Source organism: Calypte anna, chromosome 4B, assembly GCF_003957555.1.
Source record: "Calypte anna isolate BGI_N300 chromosome 4B, bCalAnn1_v1.p, whole genome shotgun sequence".
Classification (NCBI taxonomy): domain Eukaryota; kingdom Metazoa; phylum Chordata; class Aves; order Apodiformes; family Trochilidae; genus Calypte; species Calypte anna.
The window spans coordinates 23,060,819-23,073,092 of record NC_044249.1 but is presented as its reverse complement, the minus strand read 5'-3'; the positions used below and the strand labels follow the sequence as shown (position 1 = coordinate 23,073,092).

The 12,274-nt window shown below is 69.0% G+C and overlaps 2 protein-coding genes across 3 annotated transcripts; one reads left to right on the top strand and one right to left on the bottom strand.

The window, feature by feature from the left end:
- The first annotated feature begins 765 nt into the window (after positions 1 to 765).
- LOC115598310 (rho-related BTB domain-containing protein 2-like) lies at positions 766 to 6,033 on the top strand. The gene is made up of 9 exons (XM_030450516.1): positions 766 to 957; positions 1,045 to 1,148; positions 2,253 to 2,438; positions 2,518 to 3,440; positions 3,709 to 3,827; positions 4,013 to 4,163; positions 4,327 to 4,415; positions 4,496 to 4,601; positions 4,993 to 6,033. The coding sequence occupies exons 1-9, from the start codon at positions 766 to 768 to the stop codon at positions 5,160 to 5,162; spliced, it is 2,040 nt and encodes a 679-aa protein (XP_030306376.1). The 3' UTR covers positions 5,163 to 6,033.
- Positions 5,998 to 9,462, bottom strand: WDR54 (WD repeat domain 54). Of its 2 annotated transcripts, none has more exons than XM_030450517.1 (10): positions 9,359 to 9,462; positions 8,959 to 9,184; positions 8,493 to 8,555; positions 8,270 to 8,336; positions 7,922 to 7,978; positions 7,705 to 7,832; positions 7,338 to 7,438; positions 7,093 to 7,255; positions 6,945 to 7,019; positions 5,998 to 6,798 (listed from the first exon to the last, which is right to left on the bottom strand). In XM_030450517.1, exons 1-10 carry the CDS (start codon positions 9,376 to 9,378, stop codon positions 6,664 to 6,666), a joined length of 1,035 nt encoding a protein of 344 aa, XP_030306377.1. In that variant the 5' UTR covers positions 9,379 to 9,462; the 3' UTR covers positions 5,998 to 6,663. The 2 variants fall into 2 exon arrangements, with proteins under 2 accessions (XP_030306377.1, XP_030306378.1); XM_030450518.1 differs by having other exon boundaries at positions 6,062 to 6,798; positions 9,349 to 9,411.
- Positions 9,463 to 12,274: the final 2,812 nt, after the last annotated feature.

Here is a 12,274-nt window from a genome sequence, read left to right as displayed (position 1 = left end):
GCACCGGGACAGCCGGCACCGGAAGAACCGGGAGAACCGGCACCGGGGGTGTCCCTGCCCACCGCCCTGCCCCGAGGCCAGCCCACCCGGGGGACCGGCGGTGACACCGGTGTCACTGCTGCCCGAGCTGGGACGCCGTGGTACCGCTGTGCCCTCTGCTGCTGGTCATACTGGTGCCACACACAGGTGTCGCGGGTGTCCCCGCTGCCACCGGTGTACCCAGTGTCGGCGGTGTCCCCGCTGTCACGGGTGGAACTGGTGCCACTGGTATCCCTGCTGTCATTCGCTTCTTCCTGTTACTGGTGCAACCAGTGTCACTGGTGTCCCTTCTCTCCCCTCGGTCCCCACTCCCACTGGTGTCCCCGCTGCCCCCGCCCCGGGTGGGCGTGTCCTGGCCGGAGCTCGCGGGGCGGGGCACGTCACGCGTGCGGAGCGCCCCCTGCCGGCGCTCCTTTGTCCGCGCGCGTGGGGCGGGGCGGGGCGGGCGGGGCGAGCACGGGCAGGGGGCAGGGGAGGAGAGGGAAGGAGCGCCCTGTGATTGGCCGAAGCTCCCGCGGGGCGGGGCCGACGGGGCGGAGGGGCGGGCGCTGATTGGCGGCGGGGCGGGGCGGGGCGCGCGCGGTAACGGGCCCGGGCGGCGGCGGCGGCAGCGGGATGGGCGGGGGGCGGTGCTGAGCGGGGCCGGGGCCGCTGTCCCCGTCCCGTCCCGTCCCCCCCCCACAACCGGGTGTCCCCTGCCCCCCCCGGTGTGTCCCCCCGGTGCCCATGGACCTGGACGTGGACTACGAGCGCCCCAACGTCGAGACCATCAAGTGCGTGGTGGTGGGCGACAACGCGGTGGGCAAGACGCGGCTGATCTGCGCCCGCGCCTGCAACGCCACCCTCAGCCAGTACCAGCTCCTGGCCACGCACGTCCCCACCGTCTGGGCCATCGACCAGTACCGCGTCTGCCAGGAGGTGGGGGGCACTGAGGTGGGGCGGCGGGAGGGGGTGTCGGGGGGCCCGGGGCGGGGGGCGTGACGGCGGCTTCGCCTGTCCCGGCAGGTGCTGGAGCGCTCCCGGGATGTGGTGGACGAGGTCAGCGTCTCCCTGCGCCTCTGGGACACTTTCGGGGACCACCACAAGGACCGGCGCTTTGCCTACGGCAGGTGGGACCACCCGCGACACCGGCACCTCGAACCCCGCACCCCGAACCCCGCACCTCGACCTGCCACCATCACCCCAAACCTCACCGCTGCTGCCCTGACCCCCGGCACCTGCTCCCCGAGCTCCCCCCAGTCCCCCCGACCCACCAGCCCTGCCCACCCCGGGGGACAAGGAGCCGAAGAGTCCCCTGTGGCTCCTGCCAGCATCCAGAGAGCAGCCCTGGCACCCCAGAGTTCTCCCACCCCCAGCCAGGGGCCCCTTTTGGTGCCCTAGGTGCACCCCCACAGCCCCCCACCCCGGGCAGGAACCTGCGGGGGGGTACAAACAGCACCACCCACCCCCGAGCCTGCAGGTTTGGGGAGGGGGGAGGTTTTGGGGGGCTGGGTGGGGTGTCAGGACTTTTTCCTGGGGGTGCCGGGCCCTTCCCTGGGTGGTGCCTGGCAGCAGGAGATGTCCCGGGCCCCGTCCGTGCGGTCAGCAGCCCCCCGGCCCCCCCCGGTCTGTGCACACCCCCTTCCCGTGGCCACGGGCACGTCCTGGTCCTTATCGCCCGCCGCACTGCCCCGGCTCGCCTCTATCTCCCCTCTGCACTGCCCGGGCCCCCCCTGGCCCCGTGGCCCCGTGGCGGGGGGCACCCGTGGCTGGGGGGTGGGGGACTTTCACTGGGTCCCGGTGTCACCCAGGGGTGAGCGGTGGCTCTGGTGCTGGCTGGGGGCCCACGGGAGGCGGCCGGTGGCTTCTATCTTGGTCCCTGGCACGGGCCCGGCTCCAGAGGCACCTCCTGGTCACGTCCCGGCACCGATAAAAACAAACCAGGTCCCAGACTAAAAACAAACCAGGACTGGGGCCACGTGGCCCCTCCTGTGGCCCTGACGGCTGCGGGGACCTGGGCGCTGCTGGCGGTGTCCCTGTCACCCATGTCACCCATGTCACCCATGTCACCCATGTCACCTTGCCCGGGCGGGCTGCCCCGAGCCCCTGGCAGCACCAGGGCTGGGACGTGGGGCAGAGCCCTGTGGGGCTTGGGGGGCTCCCTGGGCAGCAATGGGGACCCCAGTGCCGATCCCCAAGCCCAGGGCCACCCTCACCCCCTCCTCCCGGTGCAGGTCAGACGTGGTGGTGCTCTGCTTCTCGCTGGCCAACCCCAACTCCCTGCGGCACGTGAAGACCATGTGGTACCCCGAGATCAAGCACTTCTGCCCCCGCACCCCCATCGTGCTGGTGGGCTGCCAGCTCGACCTGCGCTACGCTGACCTGGAGGCCGTCAACCGGGCCCGGCGCCCCTTGGCCAAGTGAGGTTCTGTGCTGGGGGGGGGGAGGTTCGGGACCCTCTGCCCCACGGTGACGTGTCCCCTGCTCTGTCCCCTCCAGGCCCATCAAACCCACCGACATCCTGCCCCCCGAGCGGGGCCACGAGGTGGCCAAGGAGCTGGGTGTGCCCTACTATGAGACCAGCGTGGTGGCCCAGTTTGGCATCAAGGACGTCTTCGACAACGCCATCCGTGCCGCCCTCATCTCCCGCAGACACCTCCAGTTCTGGAAGTCCCACCTGAAGAAGATGCAGCGGCCGCTTCTCCAAGCTCCCTTCCTGCCCCCCAAACCACCCCCGCCCGTCATCCAGGTCCCCGACCCCCCTGCCAGCCGTGCCTGGGGTCCCGCCGCCCTCTTCCAGACCCCGCTCTGCGCCGATGTCCTCTTCCAGCTGCAGGGTGGCCAGCAGGTCTTCGCCCACCGCGTCTACCTGGCCACCTCCTGCTCCAAGTTCTACGACCTCTTCACGCTGAAGGAACCAGGGGGAGGGGGCAAGGAGCCGGCCGCCCGCACCCGGAGCCTGGAGGGGGAGCGGGGGGTCCTGGCCGAGGGGGCACAGACCCCGCTGCGGACTTCCCAGAGCGAGGACGCCCTGCAGCCGGCGCCGGGGGCCGGCAGTGACGATGGTGGCCACGACCTGTCGTCCTGGGGCCGCGGGTTCCTCAGCCTGCGGTGGGAGGCGGTGGCGGAGCCGGTGTCCGGGCGGGAGAGGCGGATGGCGGTGGTGAGGATGGACGGGCGGGTGCAGGCCGAGCCGTTCCGTGCCGTGCTGGAATATCTCTACACCGGGCGGCTGGACCAGGCCCGTGGTGACCTGCTGCAGGTGGCCACCATCGCCGAGCTGCTGGAGGTCTTCGACCTGCGCATGATGGTGGCCAACGTGCTCAACAAGGAGAGCTTCATGAACCAGGAGATCACCAAGGCGTTCCACGTCCGCCGTGCCAACCGCATCAAGGAGTGCCTGGGGAAGGGGGTCTTCGCAGGTATGGGGGGCCCCTGGCTGTGGTGGGGGGCAGAGGGAGGGCTGGGGGCTGCCCTGCGTGGGTCTGGGGCTCCCAGTGACCCGCATCCCCCGTCCCTCCGCCCAGGGTCTGGGGTCCTGGAGCCATGTCCCTTCCAGGTGGGAGGAGCTGGGGGTCTCCTGACCTCACGCCAGGGGTTGCTGAGGGTCCCCTGTCCCTGGGGCTGCGGTGGCCAAGGGCTCCTGTCCCGCACTGAGGCTGTCCCCTCGCTGTCCCCTCTCTGCCCCAGACGTGGTTTTCCGGGTGGATGACGGGGCGGTGCCGGCCCACAAGCCGCTGCTGGTGGCTGGCTGTGACTGGATGATGGCCATGTTCCGGGGGGCTTTCCGGGAGAGCTTTGCTGACGAGGTGAGGGGGACAGGGGTGTCCCTGCTGGCTCTCCTGGGATGTGTGTCCCATGGCAGTGCCAGTTCTGGGGGCTGGCTCAGACCCCCCCAGCACACACGAGTCCTGGTGGCCCTTGTGCCGGGGGGAAAACCAGGGGTGTGGGTGGGGTCCATGTGGGGGTGGGGGTGCCCCCCTCTTCTCCGCAGGTCTCCTTGCCCGGCACCAGCTGCTCCTGCCTCCGCGCCGTCCTCGACTTCCTCTACACCGGGGTCTTCACCCCCACGCCTGACCTGGACGCCATGGAACTCCTCATCCTCACCAACCGCCTCTGCCTGCCCCGCCTGCAGGCGCTGACCGGTGAGACCCCCGCACCCCCGCCCGCTGCCGTGACACAGGGACGGGGATCGATGTGTCCCCGGCATCTCTTCGATGTCAGAGCTAGGGGGGGCCCAGCTCTGCCCTGGGGGGCAGCTCCCCGGTGCCTGAGGCCCCCCTGGTGTTGACCCCGTGCCCCCCCCAGAGCAATACGCGGTGGACGAGCTGCTGCGCGCCTTCGTGCAGCGGGTGGAGATCGATGAGCAGGTCATCATCTACCTGGAGATGACACAGGTATGGGGGCTGCCGGGGGGCTGCCGAGGGGCTCGGGGGGTGCAGCCCCCGCCGTGCCGTGCTCACAGCCCTGCCCGCAGCTGCACAACGCCCGGCAGCTGGCAGCGTGGTGCCTGCACTACATCTGCACCAACTACAACCGCGTCTGCCGCCGCTTCCCCCGGGAGATGAAGTTCATGTCTCCAGGTACGGGACTGGGAGGGTGGGACCGGGACAGGGATGTGGGGTGGGAGTGTCCAGGGCAGGGATTGAGGCGTAGGATTGGGAAAGGGGTCGGGATGTGGGGTCCAGAGAGCCAGGACAGGGACGGGGGTGGGTTTGGGGTGGGGATTGTGGGCTGGGATGTGGGACTGGGGTGCAGGACAGGGATCGGGGTCCTGGATTTGCGGGTCAGGGTAAGGATCACGGACCAGGACAGGGCCTGGGGGGGGCTGGGGCAGTGACAGGGGGAAGGGGTGACAGCGGGGATTGGGATGCAGCACCGGGGGGTCCGGGCGGGGATCAGGACACGAGATGAGGGGTCCGGGGCCAGAAGCGAAAGGCAGGGCCAGGACCCGGGTGCGCGGTGTCCCCGCAGAGAACCGGGCGCACTTCGAGCGTCACCGCTGGCCCCCGGTGTGGTACCTGAAGGAGGAGGATCTGTACCTGCGCTGCCAGAAGGAGCGGGAGCGCGAGGAGCAGCTGCAGCGCAAGCAGCACCCCCGGCGCCGCTGGTGCTTCTGGCGCCCCACGCCACCCCTGGCCTGAGCCGGGCGGGCGGGGGGCTCGGCAGACCCCCAGGACCCTCGCCCGGCTGTTTACAGGTGGGGCCACTGCTCATCCTGCCCACCACGCCTCACCCCAGCACGGCGGTGGGACTGGCCCTGCTGAGCCCTGGCACAGCTGTGCCGAGCCGAGCCGTGCTGTGCCATACCAAGCTATGGCATGGCTGTGCCTCCCCGTGCCATTCTGTGCCGAGCCGTGGCACAGCCATGCCATGCTGAGCTGTGGCACTGCCGTGCCAGCCGTGGCACAGCCATGCAGAACCGTGCCGAGCCATGCCAAGCTCTGGCACTGCCGTGCCAAGCCGTGCCATGCTGGCAGGGCCCCCCCCCCCTCCCCAGCCAACGCTGGTGCTACCTCTGACCAAGCAGTATTGTGGGGCTGGGGGTGGGCAGGGTGTGGGGGGGCTCTGCTGGCCCCCTCCCCCTCCCAGGGGCTCCCCCACCCCGTGCCGGGGTCTCCCCCCGGGAAGGGCTCTCTGGTGCTGTATTTACCCCCTTGATGGAGATGGGGGGGCCAAGCTGTGAGTGGGGTGGGAGTGTGTTGTGGGGGTCCCTGGGTGCTTGTGTGGCTGCAGGAACTGCTCCTGCTCGGGGAGGGGGGAGGCAAGGGCAGCCTGCCCCCCACCCAGCTCATCTCTGTGCCTTGGCCATGTCCCCACAGGGGCGACTGTCCCCAGCCCAGGGGATTCCAGGGTCCCCAGTCTGAACTGCACAACCATTTTTACACTTTTTTAACACCCCCCCTGCCTCACAAACACACCAGCCCCCCCTGGGCCCCCCAGCACAGTGAGTGGGGATGCCCACACCTCTCAGCATCAGCTGTTTTAACCTTTAATAAAACCTTTTGTAACGGGCTGGACTCTGCCGTGGGCCCCCTCATCACCCACCCCCCAGTTCTGCCCCCACCAGGAAGGAGTGACGTGTGGGGGGGGGCACATTCAGGTGCATTTATCATGAGTGGGGAGTACAGAGCACATGGGGGGAGGATAGGCAAGAGGGGGGTTGGGGGTCCTGACCCACAGTTGGGGGGGGGGACAGTACATGGGGGAGGGAGGGAGTAAAGTGATGGGGGTGGACCCCCAACCTTAGGTGGGGTTTGTTTGGGTGGGAGGGACACAATGGGGTCAGTGCCCCATAGTGTAGGGCTGGGCAGCACGGGGGGGCTGCAGGTGGGAACAACAGGCTGCAACTGTGAAACACCCCCCCCCAAAATCCCAGCCCAGGCTGAGCTCACCCCACAGCACTGGGGCTGCCCCCCACACACACCCTGTGACCCCCAAGGCCCTGGGAGCGAAGCTGGAGGCTGAGCAGGTCCCTGGGGGCTGCACGGAGTTGGGGAGGGGGTGGGCAGATGCTGGCAGCTGTTCCCAGCACATCTGTGTCCCTGCACATCTGGCCAGGGGACACATGCCCCCACCCTGCACCCCCAGTGAGCAGAATTTGGGGGGTGTCTGTGTCCCAACCCCCCCTCCCTCCACCCCTCCTCACGGCGCTCGGCTGTAGCGGAAGATCTCGCTCAGGTCGTAGCCAGTGACAGCAAAGGAATTCCCTTGGGGGTCACAGAAACGGGCCCCACACACCTGGGTGTCGGTGACACACTCGGAGTGGCAGTGCTGGATCTGGTGCCGTGGGTTGGTGACAAGTTAGGGACGAGCCACCACGACTAGGCAACGTCCCAGGTCACCAAAAAAATGGTCTTGTGGGTGCAAGAAGGTGGTGGGGACATGGGTGGCTGTGATGTCCCCACCAAGAGGTGGCCACTCACCTCGATGTCGTCCTTGTCTGGGTTCCTGCTGAGTTTCCAGACGTGGACAAAGGAATCCTCGGCACCAGAGAGCAGCTGGAGAGGGAGATGTGGGGTGGGAATGTTGGGGTGGTTTGGGGGGGGCGGGGGCAGGGGGGCCCGGCTGTACCTTCCCTGTTTGTGGTGCCAGGTCCAGGGCATAGATCCATCGGGCGTGGGCGCTGATGGCCACGTGCAGGACACCGGTGGCCGCCTCGAAGAGCCGGATCTGCCCATCCCCATAGCCAGCAGCCACCACCCCCTGCCACAGCCTCACTGAGGAGCAGGAGCAGCTGCGGGGACACCACGGTGTGGGGGTGTCTGTCACCCCTATGAGGGACCCCCTGCCCCAGCCACCCCCCACCCCGGGCTTACCCCAGGGCTGGGATTTTGCAGAGCAGGGCAAATTCCTCCCCACTGCTCCAGACACAGAGGCTGCCGGCGTCATCAGCTGTCACCAGGTCACCAGCCCCCTCCTGCGGGGCACCAGGGGGGTCAGGGAGGGCCTGGCAGCTGCTCCACACCAGGCAGGAAGGTTTTGTGCCCCACAAAAGCTGCACTCAGGGTGCAGAGCCCAGGACGGGGGTGCGGAGGCACGGTCACCACTGGGGGGGACAGTCACCAGCTTGGCCCGTTTGCTCCTGGACCAACACCACCGCCCTTCAGCTCTTGAGACTTTTGCTTCCCCCTCCCCCCTAGGTGCTGTGCCATGGAGGGGGCAGCTCTGCCCCCCAGCACCTACCGGTGCCCGGCCCAGCTCCGCCGCGATGTCGGTGATGGCGTCGCGGTGCTGGTCCAGCACCTCGCTCACCGTCACGTTGGTCCCTTTGGGGGGGATGTCAAACACCAGCACCAACCCGGAGGATGTCCCTGTGGAGGGCGGGGGGGCACAGGGGGATGGCATCGGCGGGGGCTTAGCCCACCCCTGGGCCCCAGGGATGCCCCCACCCCACACTCACCCACGCAGATGAAGCGCTCGCCGGCTGCCGCGATCCCTCGGGCAAACACGGAGTGTGCTGAGGGGACACCGGGAGCTGCTCACAACCCCACCACAGCTCCCGGCACCCAGGACACCTCCTCAGCCCCTTCCCAGCCCACCCAGACCCCCGCAGAGCCAGCAGGCAGGAGCCAGGGTGACACTGTGACTTGTCCAGACCCTTCTGTGCAGCACTGTCCTGGCTCGGTGCCGGCACAGCTGCCGGGGGTCTCCAGGCCAGGAGGAACTGGGCTGCACCCCCAGGATCACACAGCTCCAGGGAAGTGAGAGCTGGGGGGCTCCTCACTGCAGCCCCCACCGCAGGATGTACCTGGAGGGTGCTCCGTGACGTCCAGCGCGTGCCAATAAACCATGGTGGAGCCATCAGCCTCGTACATCTGGAGAGAGACAGCAACGGGGTGAGCCCAAGAGGGTGGGGAAGCTCCTCCTGTGGCTTCAGGCTCAAGGAGATCTCCAGGAGAGAGTGAGCTCTCTCCACAGCTGTCCCCAGTTCATCACCCCAGGTGTGCCCTCGTTTGGGTTCCAGACCTCACCTGGATCCCTCTCTGGGAGGTCAGCACCAGCAGGACCCGGGAGGGCAGCACACACCAGGCAGCCTGCAGAGAAAAGCAGCTCAGCCCAGAGACACTCGGGTTCCCGGTTCCCAGCACCAGAGGTGGGTTCCTGGCATCCTTGGTGAACTCCCAGAGGTCCCACAGACCTTCTCAGGGGGGGGTCCTTATTCCCTCAGGGGGCTCCTTCTCTTCTTGGGGGCTCCCTCCCATCTCAGGAGGCTCCTTCCTTCTTTGGGAGTTTCCTTCCATTCTTAGGGGGCTCCTTTCCTCCTTGAGGGGCTCCTTCCCCTCTTCGGTGCCTCCTTCCCATCTTAAGGGGATCCTCTCCCCCTCCAGAGCCTCCTTCCCCCCTCAGGGAAGCTCCTTCCCCCTCCCCCATTCTCAAGGCACCGCATTCTCCTTCATCCCTCCCGGCATTTCCCCACCCCCCCACACAGCCCTTTACCTGGGTGAGGAGGGGGCTGCTGACCGCCATCCCCCCTTCCTTGGCCTGCAGCTGCCGCTGGGAGAACCCCGACCCATCCTCGGCCACACTGACCAGGTTCAAGCTGGGGCCATGGACAGTGCTGAAGCAGGCCAAGCCCCGCCCGGGAGCGCTCAGAACGCTCAGGTTGTTGTACAGAGCCGCGCTGCTGCTCTTCAGCGGGAGACTCTTCTCCTTGCGGTACATCCTAGGGGGGATCGGGGGGCGGGGGGCTCAGGGGGGGCCGGGGACGCTGCAGGGCACGAATGTGCGCGTCCCCGCCCCCCCTTTTCCTTCATCTCGGGCCCATTTTCACCTCCTAAGACCTTTCCTGAGCCCCCGGGACCCCCGGTTTCATCCCCAGGACCCCACCCCAGCTCACTCGGGGCCCGCCGTAGCCATGGAAACGGCGTCGCGGCGGCGATGAGGCCGCGGGGGGCGGCGCGCGCTGATGGCGTCACTGCGCGGCGCCGCTCCGGGAAAGGGCGGGGAGCGTTGCCGTGGAAACCGGGACGCGTCCTGCCCAGTGGGTGGGATGGCTGAGGTGGGGGTGGAGGAACTGGGCTGGATTGGGGTGTTCTGGGGGGCTGTACTGGGTTGTGTTGGGGGGTACTGCCGGGTACTGGGGTGTACTGGGCTGTAATGGTTGTACTGGGGTGTTGTGGTGAGCAGTATTGGGGTGTACTGGGTTGTATTGGGGCATACTGGGCTGTAGTGGGTTGTACTGGGGAGTACTGGGCTGTACAGGGTTGTACTGGGTTGTGTTGGAGCGTACTGGGTTGTACTGGGATGTGCTGGGGAGTACTAGACTGTGCTGGACTGTACCGGGGCATTGTGTTAGGGTGCAATAGAGTACACTGGGACATGCTGGAGTGTACTGGGGTGTACTGGAGTGCAGTGGCCTGTACTGGGGCATGCTGTGGTGGGTTGTACTGAGGCGTGCTGGGATGTATTGGGGTGTACTGGGACATGCCAGAGTGTATTGGTGCGTACTGGGACATGCCAGAGTGTATTGGTGTGTACTGGGATGCACCAGGGTGTACTGGAGCACATTGATGTGTACTGGGATGCACTGGGGTGCCCTCCCGCACTGAGGATCTCGCCTGTCCCCGCAGAGACCGACCCCCCGGGAGCGGGCGGCCTCCAGGCCCCGCGTGGAGCGCTCCCGGCCACCCCCCGGCCCCACCGCCCACCCCACCGCCCCCCGCCGCCCCGAGGCAGAATGGGTCTGGCTGCTGGGCACCGAGCGGGGGGATGGGGACGTGGGGGACATCGTGGCCGAGCTGCTGGACCGGGTGATGGAGGGGTGTGCCAGGGCCAGCGCCCAGCAGCAGGTCTGGAGGGGGCTATCGAGGGGCGGGTGAGACCGGGGGGGGGGGGGGGGGGGCCCAGCCTCCTCGCCTCAGCCCTGTTGTCACCGTGGGGCGGGTGGGGGGCTCACCCTGCTGCCCCCCAGGCCGTCCCCGCCACGCTGGGGTGGGCGCGGGAGACCCTCCTGCTGATGGCCCAGATGCGCTTCCCAGCGCGGGACGAAGGTGACACCGAGCCCGGGGGGGTCTGGCAGGAGGACGAGGAGCCCGACCCCCCCGCCGCGGACTCCTGGGCTCAGGGCTTCGTCCCCCTCATGCACCTCTGTCTGTCCCCGGCAGAGGTGAGACAGACACCCCCCCACCAACCCCAGGGACCCTCCCAGGGACGGGATGAGCTCTGGAGCCGGGGGGCGACTCCGGAGCCCCCGCCGGGGGGGGTCCCAGTAGCCCCTGGCAGGGCCCAGGCCCCCACCAGGGGAGCGAGGGGGCTGTGCGGAGGGGGGCGGGAGGGCTCTAGTTTGTTCTCTGGGGCTGCCTCACACCGGGTCCCCCTTTGCCCCCCCCCGGGCAGGTCTCCGGAATGCAGCACCCACCCACGGCGGCCGATGCCGAAGCCCCCCCTGCGCAGCCCCCGTGTTCCGGCCAGGTCCTCGCCGCCATCCTCCCGCTGACGCCCTCCCCGGAGCCGCTCCCAGAGCGGCCGCCCACCGCCCCCCGGCCCCCGCCACCTCGACCAGCTCGACCCCCGCCTCCCCGCCCCGCCAAGCCCCCCCAGCAGCCGGGGGACGGGGCCGCGGAGGGGGGCGGCATAGCTGGGGTCCGCAGTCCCCAGCCGCCGCTGCCGCCCCCCTCCAGCCGCCGCCAGCCCCCCCCAAGCAAGGGGGGGCAGCCGGAGGGATCCCCCTGTATCCCGGGAGTCCCCAGATCGGACCCCCAGCGCTGGATCCGGCCCCGGGTGGAGGTGCTGGACCCGGGCGGGGGGGCCGAGCCGCCGGGTGTCACATGTCGCGGCTGGGCACAGGAGCTGGGGGGGTCACGGCAGCCTCAGGGGCTCCAGCCGCCACCCCGGGCGTCCCTTCAGCCCCCGAGACGCCTGCTCCAGCGGGGCCCCGGTGGGGCTCCCGGGAGGGGACCTCACATCCCTGTGTACGGCCAGGAGGAGGAGGAGGAGGAAGAAGGGGCTGGGGGGTCCGGGAGGTCCCTGAGACCCATCCCCCCCATCGTGCCCCTCCCCGCCATGGCAGCCTGGCAGCTCACGGGCGATGGCGAGTGCTGAAGGTGGCTCCGGACCCCCGACTCCCCGCCCTCTCTCCCACCGCCGCCGGGCGGGTCCCTCCCGGTGCTCTGGTAGGATTCCCCCCGGACCCTCCCCACGGTGCTGGCGGCTCCGTGTCCCGGTGTGGCAGCCGCGAGCGTGGCCTTTGGCGAAGAACACGGGGCCGGGTGACAAACCGAAGTTCTGGTTTGGGTCCGAGCTCCCGGCCTCGCTGGGCTGCCCCGTGGCTCCAGTACCTGGCCCGGCTGCACCCTCCTGGCGGCGGTGGGAAAGGCGTGGGAGAGGGCGGGGGTCCGGGGGGGCTGGCACCGAACAGGCCACCTTTCCTCCCCACCCACCTCCTTCTCCTGGCTCCCCAGCATTCACAGACCTGCGGGGGAGGAGGAGGACGGGCTGGGAAAGGTGACCAGAGCACCTCACCCCACGGGACGTGTCCGAGCTCGCAACTCATCCCTGTCACCTATTAAAGAGATTTAATTAGGAATTAAAGAGATTTTGTGGGGAAATGTCGGGAGTCCCCGCGGCTTCCTCCGTTCTCCGAGGGCAGCGCGACCCCGGGGACCCCTCACTGGGGCTGCCCCCTCCTCGAGCAGGTCCCTGCTCACCGGCGGGTGTCCCCGTGTGGGGACCTTGTGGCTGCCCGGTGGGCACCTCAGGAAGGGCCAGGGTGGGTCTGGGGCTGGTGTGGGCGAGGGGCCGCGGGGTGGCGGGC

Excerpts from the sequence above, each read along its gene's own strand:
- LOC115598310 (XM_030450516.1), top strand. The coding sequence starts at position 766 with ATGGACCTGGACGTGGACTACGAGCGCCCCAACGTCGAGACCATCAAG. Across the intron at positions 4,164-4,326 it reads CCGCCTGCAGGCGCTGACCG|AGCAATACGCGGTGGACGAG; the intron begins GTGAGACCCCCG and ends TGCCCCCCCCAG. Across the intron at positions 4,602-4,992 it reads GATGAAGTTCATGTCTCCAG|AGAACCGGGCGCACTTCGAG; the intron begins GTACGGGACTGG and ends GTGTCCCCGCAG.
- WDR54 (XM_030450517.1), bottom strand. The coding sequence starts at position 9,378 with ATGGCTACGGCGGGCCCCGA. Across the intron at positions 7,439-7,704 it reads CGGAGCTGGGCCGGGCACCG|GAGGGGGCTGGTGACCTGGT; the intron begins GTAGGTGCTGGG and ends GGTGCCCCGCAG. Across the intron at positions 7,256-7,337 it reads TGCAAAATCCCAGCCCTGGG|CTGCTCCTGCTCCTCAGTGA; the intron begins GTAAGCCCGGGG and ends GTGTCCCCGCAG.